The sequence below is a fragment of the Leptodactylus fuscus genome, chromosome 6 (assembly GCF_031893055.1).
Source record: "Leptodactylus fuscus isolate aLepFus1 chromosome 6, aLepFus1.hap2, whole genome shotgun sequence".
In the NCBI taxonomy this organism is placed as follows: Eukaryota; Metazoa; Chordata; class Amphibia; order Anura; family Leptodactylidae; genus Leptodactylus; species Leptodactylus fuscus.
The window spans coordinates 138,789,010-138,803,943 of record NC_134270.1 but is presented as its reverse complement, the minus strand read 5'-3'; the positions used below and the strand labels follow the sequence as shown (position 1 = coordinate 138,803,943).

Here is a 14,934-nt window from a genome sequence, read left to right as displayed (position 1 = left end):
TACGTTTTGCTAGTTATAAAACATAATGATACTAAAAAAATATTTTTTTTATTTCCTTATCTTTTTTACTTCCATTGAGAGAGTTGTGTGGGCTCATTTTTTTGTGGTACAAGCTGCAATTTATTTTTTTGTGGGACAAATTGTACTTTGTAATGATACCATACAAACACGTGCTTACGGTTGGACATGAACGAAAGGCACAGCCGGCACATGGATGTCACCTGTGTGCTGTTCATCTGTCCGTGGGAGACGGATTTGGGAAACAATTGTCCAAGTTGTGGACTGAATTACAGCATGCTCCGTGTCTTTGTGGAAACTGGTTGTGTGAATTGCAGCATATTCACTATTGTACAGTCCAGTGTACGCAGAATACAACTGTCTGAACACACCGACACTAGGTTCACACTAGCGTCAGCTGTACGGGATCGTTAGAGGTCCAGGACAACGGACTGATAAAATTGTGGACACCAATGGACTATAATGGGGTCCATTCTATTGAATGGCCACAAAAGTTGAACCGTTTTGTCCGACGATTTTTTTTTTTTTTGGCGCCCACTACGACAGACTCTCCAAATTAAGGCTCCAACGCAGATGTGACACGTATTAATAAATTGTTAGCTATCAGTTACACTTATAAATACGCCACGGTGAAAAAAATGTCGACCAGCGACCGTTAAAGCCTCTCTAAGCGTATATGACAAATCTCCTGTCCGCCATTATCCATCGCCGCTCTCATTTCCTCACAGACAGGCTGTTAGCTGTATGAGGAGTTCCCTTTGTTGTTGTTGCCTCCATAACACAGAAGTACACGTCGAGGAAAGTGCAGCCTTATGACTCAGTGTTCCCTGAGGGCGGGCAGGTCGGCCAGGGTCTGTACAGGCCTCAGTGTTTGCACACACGCAGCGTCCTCCCGGCCTCTCATCCTCACAAAGTCCTCAATGAACTTGGCCACATTTCCCTGTTGTCACATACGGGCACTCGCCGTCCAATCAGATAAGCTGAAGTCTCGTAGCCCAGTGTTCAAACTCTACTGCGCTAGCCAATCAGCGGCGACCCGGTCTCTGCACCAATCAGCAAAAGGCGTGACTGTCTCTGCGCTCGTCAACACAAGAAGCCAGCCAATCAGCACGATCCAAAACATCAAGTAGGGCGAGTACAACACTGGCGAAGAGCGATTAACCAATCAGCGAACGGGGACAGCCAAAACAAGCTGACTAGCAAATCGCCTGCCGAGTTACAGAGTGAAACGATATAGAGTGACAGCTCCGTCGTCCAATCAGTGTGCGCGGTGCAGCGACAGGCACTGCCCTACAGTGGGTGACGCGCCGGGTCCTGTGGTTGAGGACATAACGAGGCTGCCGGGCGGGGAGAGCGGAGCGGGGCCCGGGATGTCGGTAAACATGGAAGAATTACGACACCAGGTCATGATTAACCAGTTTGTTCTGGCTGCAGGGTGTGCGGCGGACCAGGCCAAGCAGTTACTGCAAGCGGCACACTGGCAGTTTGAGGTAAGAGGGCGCACACCATGTTTATACACACACCCAGTGTACACACATAGCACGCTACACTGTGCAGACGCCAGGAGCCTGATGAGGGCTGCACACGGTTGCTATTGACTACATGGCTACTAGTGAGATATATATATATATATATATATATATATATATTAGTCTTTGTGTGGAAATATCTTACCGTAGTAACTGTAATTATTAATCCCCCCCCCCCCTAAATTCTATCAGCTGGGCACATGACACTTGAGTTGCACCATCTGAGCCACTTTGTATGTCCCCAGGTTAAAGTCGCAGACTGTCACCACTTTCTGCCTACATCCCACAGCTCGGGTGTATGGTCTGTCCTGCTGATTACATCATCACAGTGTGACTGTGCTCCTATAGCTGCAGAGTTTCCATAAACTATTACAATAAAGCTAGTGAATAATATGTTTAACTATTTCCAAAGTTACAAAAGGGGATGTTTAAGAAGCAAAGAGGACTTGGGCGAAAGAAGGGCAATTACTTAAAGGGGTGTTCCACTTCATAGTCTTACACCTTCCAGATGCTTAAAAAAAAATAAACACTGTATGTGCAACTGTCCTTTCAGCAATCCAGTAGATCCCCTGGTGCTCCTGACCTTTGGCCTGCATGTGAATGATGCGCCTAATGAGCAGTGATGCTCTGATCAGATGGCCTGTCGCCGCTCGCTTCTGGTTGGCTGACGTGTTCACATGTAGGCAGAAGGTCAGCAAAGACCGGGGACCCGAACTCTCCATCGACTCGTTGGCTGAATGAACAGGTGAGTATACAGTGTTTATTATTTTAAGCATCTGGAGGGGTTACAAAATATTAGAAAGATGAGGCTGATTTCTAGAAGCGGTGCCATCAGTTTGTGATCTGTGTGGGTTTGACACTTGGACCCTGCACAGATCAGCTATTCTGGCGGCCTTTGGGTGTCAGCAGCAGCTGAAGTGGACAGGGTGTGCAAGCAGCTCTGCTGCTATTCAAGGTACAGGCACAGAGCTGCAGTTCTCGAGCGCCAGTGCTATAGAGTGGATGGGGCTGCAGCACCCCTCCTATTACTGGAATAGGAGCAGAGCTGCTTTTGCTCCTTCTCCACTGCAGCAGCTGTCAGAACAGCTGATCTGTGTAGGGTCTGGGGGTCGGACCCCCACAAATCAAATGCTGATGACCTATCGTGTGGATAGGATATCAGTGTGAAACATGTATCAGGGCCAGAAACCCTTTAATGGAGCAGAACTGCAGTACCACAAACAACCTGAAGGAAGTTGTGGCAATGCGTTTAGCAAAAAGCAGCCTTAGGGTGCATTCAGACTACGTAACGCCGGGCGTGTATGAGAGCCGTACACGCCGGCATTACGGCAGACTGCCGAACACTTCCCATTCACTTCAATGGGAGCGCTCGTAAACGCCGCTGTTACGAGCGCTCCCATTGAAGTGAATGGGAAGTGTTCGGCAGTCTGCCGTAATGCCGGCGTGTACGGCTCTCATACACGCCCGGCGTTACGTAGTCTGAATGCACCCTTATTTTGTAATGCTGAACAACCCTTTTAACTTGGGCACAACCCCTTCAAACACTTAAAGGTAACACAGATACATGAGTGTAGCTACATTGGTCTTTGATTCTTGCACCATTGACCCCTTGGACCCCAGTCTGGTAGACATGTGTGTCTGCCTTCATTCCCTTCTATGTGAGTTTTCCGAAAACAGGAACATAAGTGTGCCTGCCTGTTTTTGGTTTTCCATAGAAGTAGACGGAGGTTCCTGTGATTGATGTGGGATTTTGCTTCTAAGGCTGTATTTGTATAACTGGATAAAAACAGCTAAGAAAAAATAGTTCAAACAGCATTTTTTTTTTCTTCACATCTGTGTTTTTTTTGTTAATCCATGGGGCCCCTGTTTTCTTGGAACCCTCGCAGACTTGAGTCTATTTATGGATCCTTCAAAATGGATTAAAAAAAAATAGGACATTTTATTTTTTCGATGGACAATTCACACGGTCCGTCAACAAATCCATTCATTGGACTCGCCAAGTAGACCGCCATTGTTTTGAAAATGGCCGATATTCAGGGCTGTTATCGGTAGTTATCTCGCCATCGATAACTGTCCTCACTAATAGACCTGCCGTACAGCTGACCAATGAGTGAGCGTGTACCTAGTAATCCATGCAGCTGAATGGGGGAGAATCGAATACAGCAGAGATTGTTCCTCCCCCATTCAGTTTTCATCGGCTTGTGTAATAAGACCAGTACAAGCAATCGCCGATCAACGTTTGTCTCATTGATCGACGCTCCTGGCAATCTAATACAAGCTTTAGACATTTGAGGTATTCTATAAATATGAGATGGGAATACCACTTGGTCTATGACCCAGAGCACATGCCACTATATTCTGCCTTGAAATGACTTGTCCTTCATCCCCTGCCCTATTCCATTGCCTCTACATATGCAATGGGGAATTGCTTTTTATGCAGCATCCTAAGCATGGCCAGTTGCCATATAAGCAGTGCCCTCCTAGAAGCCTCTAGGGGCGATGATAGTCCTGCTAGGAGGACAAGGGGCTCCATTCTTCCCTGCTGGTAGTGGGCTGACCGCTCTCTATATATAGATCCCCAGTCTGTAATTAAACGCTTCCTTTAATCTAATCCTATAGACCCTATGGAACAATGCTCATTATTATCCACCAGATCAGTTCAAGCCCTGCTAGCGTGCATGTGGCGGCCTGTGATATACGGCTATATTGTACTGGCAGACCTCGTGCTGCGGTCTTGTTTACAGTGCACAATAGGAGAAGTGAAGTCAATGGCAGACATGGTGGAATATCTCTTCCTGTCTTGCATAAGGAGATCTTATGTGAACGTGTACATAAAGCAGCAGATGAATGTGTGTATTAGACCCCCCTGACGTAGCCAGATGAAGGCGTACAGAGAACAACCTGCTCTATGGGAACGTACATCATACGTGTCTGGCCTGAGTATGTACCCATTGTGCGTTCCTGGAGAGCTTGTTGGGGTGTCAAACTGGTTTGGTTGGTATTTTTACCTAATAACCCTTCACCAAAATTCTATAGAAAGGGGGGTGGGGGTTGCAGTAAGACCATGTGACCACGGATCTATTTATAAACACAGTAATTGTATCTGTCATATAGTCTTGCATGAGGTCTGCGCCCAGAATATATCCATGCCGGACAACTGTCAGGCTAGGTGGGTTATAGAGGAGGGGGTTAGATTATGGCACGTTACACAGTTTATATAGCTTTGGCAAAAAAAAAAAAAATCATATTATTAATAATTTGAATTATTTTTTTTATTTTAAAGTTTTTCATTTATTTCAGACAATATATTCACAGTAAATGTGCCGTAAATGCTCAGAAAATCTGTGAAAAAAAACATACATTACATAGTGATGAGGAATAACCTGCATCTTCCTATGAAGGAATGCATGGACACGTAACATGATGTAAGCAAACGAGCAAGTCATCAAAGGGTGGAAAACCGCACTAAATATAGCAACAACCGGGATGTCAGCGTTATACGTTTGTTTTTATGTTTGCTTTATACATAGTGGCAATAGTGTGTGTGTGTAATATATATTTGTCTTCTATACACCATGTCAGATATTTCTCTATGTTGTGTGTTTCTGATTAATGTATTTCTATGTCTAGAGAAACCCAGAACACAGATATTATGTTCATCTGTCACCATTTTGCCTTTCTGCTTTTTTTGTTGTCTTTCTGAAGGTAGATTAGATTTGTAACCCTTTCCCTGAAGTGTACATGGATAACTCTAGAATACAGTACACATTCTTCTTTTTATGTCTTATTTTGGTTTATTAGATGTGAAATAGATACAGTAACCTTCCCCAGGTGTACTGTGTATAGAAATCTGTAATACACATTATATATACCAGGACCCTTCTTCCTTCCTTTTGTGTCTTATGGTGTGTGTGTATGTATGTGTATATATATATATATATATATATATATATATATATATATATATATATATATATTATATATTTACTATAATTATTTTCCCTAGAATTCTTTTGCTTGCCTTATTTAGTATATTATGTCTGTACAGTAACCCTTTCCCTCCTGTATTTGTGTACTGTATGTGTCGATATATCTAGACCACCACCCTTTCCCTAATGCACATGTGTACAGATAAATCCGTAACACACAATTATTATATGGAATGTGTACTATAGACTTGGCTAAACCTATAACCTAAAGGTGTTGTATGTAATACAATAACCCTTCACTTGATATAACCTTTGTTTGGCACATATATATATATATATATATATATATATATATATATATATATGAACCCTTTGCCTAGTGTACATGTATACTGTGTGTGTATATAAATCTATATCACATATAGAGTACAGTAACTATTCTCCCATAAGTCTTTTGCTTGCCTTATTTTGTGTAAATCTGTGATACTTGAGTCTTTACCTGATATACATAAATCTAGAACACACAGTGTGTGTGTGTGTGTGTGTATGTATGTGTGTATATATATATATATATATATATATATATATATAGTACTCGTGTACTGGGTACCGTATATCTGGATGAATCTCGCACATACAGGTATAATGCAGTCATATCTGTAATAAAGTAACCCTTTCCTTGAAATACTTGTGTAGACAAATCTATAAGGTATTACATATAATGGAGTAATACTTTATTCCTTATGGTATAATTCTATTAGAATAACCCGATTTATCACATGTCCTGTATATACCTAGAAAGCCCAGATATTATGTATACTACAGTAACTGTTTTGTCTGTCTTCCTTCAGGAAATCCAATAGTAATTTTTTTACACTTGTGTATATTTGACAATTTTGTATAAATTTCCTAGCTTGAAGGCATTACCAATGTCTAGGACAGATGTGCACGGTGTGCGCCGGTCCTTCATGTTGTAGGATTATGAGCTTTCATGTTCTTTGGCTTCTTTGTCAGGTTTGTTAGTAAACATGATGTAATGCTTTATGGTGCATATGTATATTCTGTATAGACTTGCGCTCTGGATTTTTTTTGTCTTCCCTTGTCACATGTGCGGCATGTTATAGAGGTGACATTACATGTCGGCTGTTGTCCCGCTGCTGCTGAATTCCGCAGTGTGGCTCTGGGGTGGTGAAGGAGTTAACCCTCATTGTTATTGTTGTCAGTGGTGTCTCCGCCTCGTTCTGCTGCACACACATATACTCTCACACATATATATGTTTATCTAGCCAGGGCTACTGGGTTGGATTTCCTTTGTTTTCCCCGTATAATGTGTATCCTGTAGTATTGGTGGAGGGTTCCAGGGACCCCGTGTGTGGGGGCCAGTATTCAGTGTTTACAATCATACGTGGATGAGGTGGGGGAAGGGAGGTTTTCTAGTCTCTATGTAGCTGTGCATTCGGTATATGTTGCATAATACCGTCTAGCTGTGATATTTTCACCCTCCACGAATACTATGTGTCCATGGGGATAGAAGCCATTATGTTGTGCTCTCACGGCACGCCTCGCATGTTGGGGTAAGGGTGGCGTTTGGGTTTGTTTACATACAATACAATGCGTGCACACTTCCCAGCAGCTAGCCTGCCTAAACCACAGCACCGCCGCACATTGTACAGGGGGACAAAGAGATCCCTTTTACAAGTCATGTCACCCCAGGTCGGTGTATCTGCAGCCGGCTGCATGTCCGTACATACCTGGCATGCTTGGCTATTGTCTCGGGGCCGCCGAAGCAGATTATCCTGTGATCAGCACTGTGTGAATGGCTCCCGCTATGTAATGCAGCACTGAAAAGTCCAAGTCACTTCTCACCCTTAATCTATATCGTCTCTTAGATTTTAGATTTACTGTGTGGAACTTTTCTATCCATATAATGTATGTATATTTATTTATTATGTATGCCGTAACGGCTTCCCTTCCCTGAAGACAGCCATCATTATTTTGTCAGAGGTGTTTGTGAACGCTCCCTTCCTGTTTCTCCAGCCACTGCTGATGTCATCAGCATCTACAAGACAAATCTGGGTTAATGTTCCTTCCATAGGGTTCTGTTTACTGACCTCTCATCCTACCTCCTATATGTGTACACAGTGAGCTGGCCTCTCTGATGTTCAGCTGCTGCTCTATCATCCACACATTTATTTATATAGGGAGTATATAGCGGAACTATTTGGTTTATCGCATTTTTTTTAATTTATTTATTTTTTTACACATGCCTCCATTGCTACCTGCAGGTCTAACCCAAGTATTTCTTGTCCATTTTTCTTAGACCGCTCTCAGCGCCTTTTTCCAAGAATCCAATATACCCAGCGCTCAGCATCATCCGCACATGGTAAGTAGTACCCTCTTCTTTTGGTTACAAAGGGTTAAAATCAGCCCATGAGAGAACCTGTGAGCGCTGTCCCCGCTGGCAGGAATGCAGAGCGCACATCAGCGTGCAATTCCAGAGGTCCACCGCGTGTAAACACAGCAGGAGCAGCACCACAACAAAATGGCCTCCAGGAAAGGGCGAGCGTGGCAGGGTAGACAGCTGCACAAACACTCTGTATTGTGTCTATAGGTTCATGTGTGGTTCATAGCAACTCTACCTATGGGGGTATATCCTCTGCCTTCATAAAATAACACTCTGTTGTGCTATGTTTGATGCACAGTGTAGCATTGGCTTGTATATAATTTCTATCTTTATAAGGAAAAACCTGTTTATATCTCTCAAGTCTTTGAGATAGGAGGACCAAGATCTGTAAAATGGCTTGGCAGACATCGCATGACCAGATTTATTTTATTCTTTTTTGCACACTTATGGACATACAGTGAAGTTATTGAGGACTTGCTTAGATGCCTATCTATGAAGCTTTTCCATAGACCCTACACCCAAAGTTCTGTAGATGGGGTATAACTTTTGTTTGTGGCATGACTCCTTCAAATGCCTTTTCTTCTGGCTCCTGGAAAAAAGAAGCGAGATGTTCATTCTTCAGGCCGAGTCGCCTCGCGATTCAGCTTGTAAAAACTCCCTCCTCCGAACTAGGCCCATTCATTGGGCCTAATCCGGAGCAGAGTGCGCGTCTGGATGCCGGTGCAGTGCAACGGCTTTCAGTCGTGGCTTCTGGTTTTTGGATCGGAACCTGAGGCAGCCTCCGCCTCAGGTTCCGATCCAAAAAACCCATGTGAACTTACCCTGACTCTTTTCCAGCTCTATTCCAGCTGCAGGTCAAAAGAGGAGAGCAGAGTCATTGATGTCCGATAAAGATTAGGGGAGCAACAGGAGAGGCATGGTCCTGTACCCTGCTGCATTCTGAGCATCTAATAATTAGGACTTTGCGAGAACTGCTAATTTATTAGTAAGAAAGTTTAGGATAAGTCTTCAATTTAAAATCGTCTGGGGTCTGATGCCCAGGCCCTGGCCCATCAGCTCTTTGAAGAACTTGCGGTGCCTGGGTCTCGGTCCACAGATCTATTTCAAAGTGTGGGGAGACCCTTTAATACACCCTTTCAGCAAGTGTGTAATAGTACTCCATATTAGAAACAGTCCCTGAACCCATAATATACATATTAATAGTTAGAGAATTGTAAAGTGATACTCCACATCCTGCAGCATTTATAAACTTGGGTAACCTGCTGCTTCTGCTCCAGCAGGGGTATATGCTTATTACGGACTATGTTATATTTGCTTATTTTCACATTGGTACCCTATGGCCAAGGTATTGCACTGTACACAGTAGAATATGCTGCAGCTTTCCATCAGAGGATTAGATTGAAAAACATGATGTGAACAGAGCTTTAATTTGGTTCTAGTTCATGCTCAATTGACATGTACTTTGCACTTGCCTATATTATCTTTATGGCATAGATAAGGTTAATCCCCTCTCATGTAAAGTGTTTATTGAAGGGCTATGGCTTGTCATCACAGCTGACTATCTTAATGTGTTTGTAGCATAGTCAATGTTTAGAGAGTGAAATTTAGGCCTTACTGTACTGGGGCCACACTGAAGAAAGTAGGAGCAAAAGCTGTCACTTTCACGGTAGGCATAGCACATTAAAAGATGTCTGGTTAGGAAAATATGAAACACCCCATCAGGACAGTCACATTATTATGACCACCATCTAAATACTCACAGAAACCGCCATGTGCTGCACAGACATCATTGGCTGGGAGTGACGTAGTAAGGTGCTGATAGCTTGTCTTGGGCATTTGGAGCCATGACTGTAGTGCATAGACTGAGCACAAGTCTGGGGAATTAGGGGGCCAGGAAAGTACTTGGTTGTGCTCGTCCAACCACTGTCAGCATCTGATATACAGAGAATGGAGCAGGAAGCAGAGAGTGCTGTTCTCTCTGTCCGATCAGGTTACTGCATGTTAAATCTCATTCACTTGATTGGGAGCTAAGCTGCAGTGACTCAGTTCAGCCAGTGCACAGAGAACGGCGCTGTCTGCGTCCTGCTCCATTCTCTGTATATCACCTGTTTAGTACAACTAATTCATGGGGTACTGTCTTTCAGTCCTCCGCCAATCTGATATTAGTGACCTATCGTGGGGGTGAGTAATTCATAACTTCAGCCTGGAAAATCCCTTTAAGAACTCTCTCCAATTCTTTTCCTGCCTTCTGGTATCGCTGCATTTGACTTGAACACACTGTTTTACCTGCACATCACAGCTATTTGCAAGAGGTCTTGGTAATATAAGCCCTTCTGATTTCCTATTGTCACAGCAGCATTTAACAGAAAATGGTCTAAAGAGAACACCCTTTAGGCCAAAACTACACAAATTTTGTTCATGCAACACTAGTTGTGGCCCAAATCGCTGTTTAGCCCCGTCCATAATCCCACGTGGATTTTGTACAGAACACAATGATGCCTGTACAGGGAAAGCTTTTTATAAGTTTCCTGGGATAGGAAAGAAAACCTCCAAAAAAAAAAAAAAGTTTGCTCACTTCTCCCTTCAACCCTGCAATAATACACACAGCATAGTATTCACATTACAAGTTGGATCATTGCAAATCTAGAGCATGTGCCGTCATGGAGTCCTGCCATAGATTCCTGAGTGTAAGAGGATGGATTATTGTATAGTATGATGTATAGATTTTATAGAGTGACTTGCAAACCACAAAGATGAACTTTTCCGATAGGAACCCCAGTGGTAAATCTGCATCTGACATTCCAGTGCAGCTGTTAAAGAGTAATGTATTACCTCCCCCTCGCAGTCTCAGGCTGCCCAGCCACCCCCATATTGTTAGGCCGGTGCATTAATGTGATCTGGGAAGGACGGGAGCCGGATTTCTGTGTTAAAAGGAATTTCTGCTTCCCAGCTACTCTATGCATGCTGTGAGGGCTGCAGGGCCTCCAGCACATGGGTCGCAACTGTATATTTATATCCTGTGTGTATATAAAGAACAGCTGTGCTAAAGGGGTTGTGTAACAAGTGAGATTACCTATCCATGGGATAGATGGGTTTAAGAATTGGTTGCTTGGACTCCACCAATCACTAGATCAGGGATCTCTTGTACCCCCAGATGGATGGAGTAGCTGGTTGTGCATATTCAGCTGCCTCATTCCCTTCTGTGGGATTGCTACCTATATACAGCACCCTGCCATCTCTATCTCCAGCATGATAAATAGTTTGGAGCCCCACAAATCACTAAAAGGGGACCCCCAAGCCCTCTTATTTCTCTTAACTGTGTGGCTGAATTTAGGAGTCTGCAGAACGCTAGTAAAGCCCATGTCCTCCGTTCAAAGTCTCATGGCACTGATGGGGTTAGCCGAACACTGTATTCTGTATGTCACCTCATAATCATGAAGGAGTGTAGGGTGCATTCTCGAATAACACCCTATACAGGACAAGGACCCTCTGCAAAGGGGACCCCTGTTTTAGTGATCATGGAGGGGTGGTGAGCCTATTTCCTAATCCTGTGACAAGTGGCAAAACTCTTTTAAAAGATATCATTGGAGGAGACCCTATATACGCAGCCCTACAGAACGCATACAGTTATGTTTGCAGTGCATTTATAACATCTGGGAGACCCTCTGACGTATTATTTTGGAGCGCCCATGTTGACTGTGTGCACTAGAACATTGCGTCCATTAAGGGGTTTTCTGGATTTACAGCATCCTTGGGATAGGACATCAATATCAGGTTGTTTGGGTGCTGGCGTTCAGCTCTGTAGGGCCTCCGCACTCTGTAGACAGAGCAATGTAAACCATGAAGAAGTCACTGGTCTGCTTAGTAGCAATGGCACAGAGTATTGCAGCTTTGTCCTATTCTCTTGGCTACAGTACTCTGAACCCCCAATACTGTATATACAGCGTGCAGGTAGGTGGACCAAAGTATACAAGGACATGGCTCTGGCCTGATCTCTGAGCAAGGGTGTCAGGCAGGAGTCGGACCACCACAGATCTGACGTTGACTGTTTGTCAAGGGATAGGACATAAATGTTGTGAGTTTGGAAAACTGCTTTTAGAGCCATGGCTACCCAGTGACTTTAATGGAGGCCTTGCTGTTCATTCTCCTTGCTGAAAGCCACAGGAAACTGAGCATTTGTATTTCATTGCTCTCTGTAGCTAACAGCAGATCAAAGGGGCAGACAGCAGCTAATGTCCCCAGTGATCAGCGTAGTCATAGGGGACCCTGCTGATGAATCCTATTGTCAGCGGCTCCTGCAGATGCTGCGAGTGGTGGAGGGGTGGCTAGTCACAGTTACTTGTCTGTACTGAATACACAGCAAGCTCTGGGCGCTTCTCATATAGGCTTGCTCTTATGTTATGGCAGCAGGGGAAGTTTTACTGCTATCTCTTGACCTGACAGGCCAGTACACATAGGCTGACTGTTCTGACATTGTGTTGGAACATGGCCGCCTTTACTGTGCCTGAATAAAAGTGTAATCCACTGGATAGGTGAAATCTCATTAGAAGTCTAATGTCCCCCCTTTTAGTTTAATAACAGGGATGACATGTCCCCTCTTTTTCTGTTTTTCCCAGCCCACGACCACAACCGAGAAGGACTGAATGAAGTGGGAGTTTTGCATATGACTCTATGGGATTACTTGGCTTCTCTTTAGTAGTCCAATAGACTTGGATACGTGTACAACCACTGCTCCATTTGGTTCCTCCTGGCTGTGGTCTTGCTGTCAGAAAACATGGGGAACATTGGTGGGGGTCTGATAAATTGAGATTAAGGGTCTCTCTATCCTCTATGTTCTCTGAGGTTTTTTTCGTTACATGGTACTTCCTTTGGATTGTTGCTTTAAATCAATCTTTGCGGTTATTTAGTAACCTGGGGCCTTTGATACGCACTGATGACGACCGGCGACCTGTACTTTAACCCTGCAGTTTTGTCGTGCTTCCCCTTTGTATTACTAGTCAGATGGTAAGTAAACAGGTCTAATGTGCCGCAGTTGTTTTCGGGCTCTTGCAATGGCTTCCTGATGATCGTTGCTCCAGGGACTCTTCATGTTCTGTGAGATTACAGTCAAACAGGAAATGGAGAGAGTGCTTGTGACACACGGGGATCTCGGGCCTCCATGTTCACAGCTCTGGTAGGAAACACCGAGGAATTATTATTTTTTTGTGAAGATTCTTCTGGGTTGTGCAACCAGTTTCTAGGGAAGAGCCTGCAGGATGTGCTTGGTCCGGACACGTCCTGGATGTTTCTGCCTGAGCGTGCGTCTGGGGCCACCATCTAGTGTCGGCTGCAGTAACCTTTGCTTGGCTCCTGCTCGTGTTTGTACCAAGTAATTGGTGACCTTTACACCCTCTCAGCTCTTGGTATACGGCACTGTTTTTGGCCTGTATCAAGTGCAGGAACCTTGTATAGAATAAAAGGCTCAATGCAGTTCTTCTTCTCTTATTTCCACTTTTATTATATTCACGGTTGCACCAAAAACCTCTGATCACAGTATTACAGGACGGCCATTAGTGGGACATCTATATATGGCATGGGCAAGCCAGTTCTTCCAGAGAGGGCTGGTGCTCTTACAAACTTTTTTGGGCTTTGACTGCCCGAGCTAGTCTTATGAACCTGTTTATCATGTAGGTCAGTAACTTTCCCAGCCACACAATAAATGTACATCATGTGAACGTAGCCCGACGGCTACAATTGTGAATAGAAAGTAAGGACTTATGGACTTAAGGACTTATGTCTGTAGATTTTTGTCAGTCATTTCTGCTGACATTTGGGCTGACTCTATACCCAATAAAGGTGAATTCACTCAATGCATTTGTAATATATGTCAAGACTAATACCTGATGTATGTTACGGTTTAGCTATACTCTGGCATAGGGATCCGTGTTTGTTATTGAAAGCATATTTCTATTTTGAATAGCTGCATAATTTCATCTGAAAAAAGGTATAGCAGTGGGAGGGTAAAGGGACAAACTATGGTTAGCAACACTAGACTTGGTGGCACACGGTACGTCTTGGTGGCACACGGTACGTCTTGGTGGCACACGGTACGTCTTGGTGGCACACGGTACGTCTTGGTGGCACACGGTACGTCTTGGTGGCACACGGTACGTCTTGGTGGCACACGGTACGTCTTGGTGGCACACGGTACGTCTTGGTGGCACACGGTACGTCTTGGTGGCACACGGTACGTCTTGGTGGCACACGGTACGTCTTGGTGGCAGGGAGATCACCGGAGCCTGGTAATTGAAAGTGGTACAGCTGGTCTTCATCCTGATAGCATCACAATAACGATCCAATGGGTCCATTGGGGACAGGATTTGGCTGCTCTCCTAAGAAAATGAGTGCTACACCTCCAGCACTGGGCAAAACAACAGTCTGCCAGGTTTGTTCAGTTTAGCACTAGTTGTAGGTCCAGCAGTATTCAGTTTAGATTTTGTTACCTTTTTCCAGTGGCTCTGTACATTATAAAGATCTAAAATAGTCATCCTATGGCTAGTCCATACCAGGAAACCTGATCCATGTGAAGGTTGTATTTCCCCCAGAATGAGCTCTGCTTATAGTGATCCCTGCATTATAGCGGTGAATGTTGCTGTGAGGACAGAACAGCAGACCTGCGGTACTTTCCTAAACTCTCTGCATCCTAAATCCATATGATACAGGGACTTTAGCTTGGTGTGGTAATTATAGAAGTCACTTTGCTGCTGTAACCAGACTAAGCACAAGAGCGTATCGGCTGCTTAAAAGGGTTTCCAGGCAAAGGGGAAACGCACAGATGGGTTAAAATACAATTGCGATACTTGTCTACCTCAGCGTTCCAATATTGAATCCCCTGTTCTATCCAAGTGCAAGCATTGGTCAGACTGGACACTCAGGTGACCGCGGTGACTGGTACATGGGATGTCTGCTGCCAGTCTTGTAGTTTGGCATGGTCAGTGATTGTACAGGGATGGAATAAGGGATCCAACACTAGAACAGAGGACTTGGGAGTAGTCTGCAGGAAAAGAAAACCCCT

The 14,934-nt window shown here is 44.2% G+C and overlaps 1 protein-coding gene across 2 annotated transcripts in view; it reads left to right on the top strand.

The window, feature by feature from the left end:
- Positions 1 to 1,322: 1,322 nt before the first annotated feature.
- Positions 1,323 to 14,934, top strand: part of UBALD2 (UBA like domain containing 2) — a 77,871-nt gene continuing 64,259 nt past the window's right edge. Inside the window, exons 1-2 of one of the 2 annotated variants that reach the window (XM_075277417.1) lie at positions 1,323 to 1,508; positions 7,797 to 7,859. In XM_075277417.1, the coding sequence (XP_075133518.1) occupies positions 1,389 to 1,508; positions 7,797 to 7,859 (183 nt within the window). In that variant the 5' untranslated portion in view covers positions 1,323 to 1,388. The remainder of the gene's footprint in view (positions 1,509 to 7,796; positions 7,860 to 14,934) is intronic. The other variant, XR_012716904.1, reaches the window with a different exon arrangement.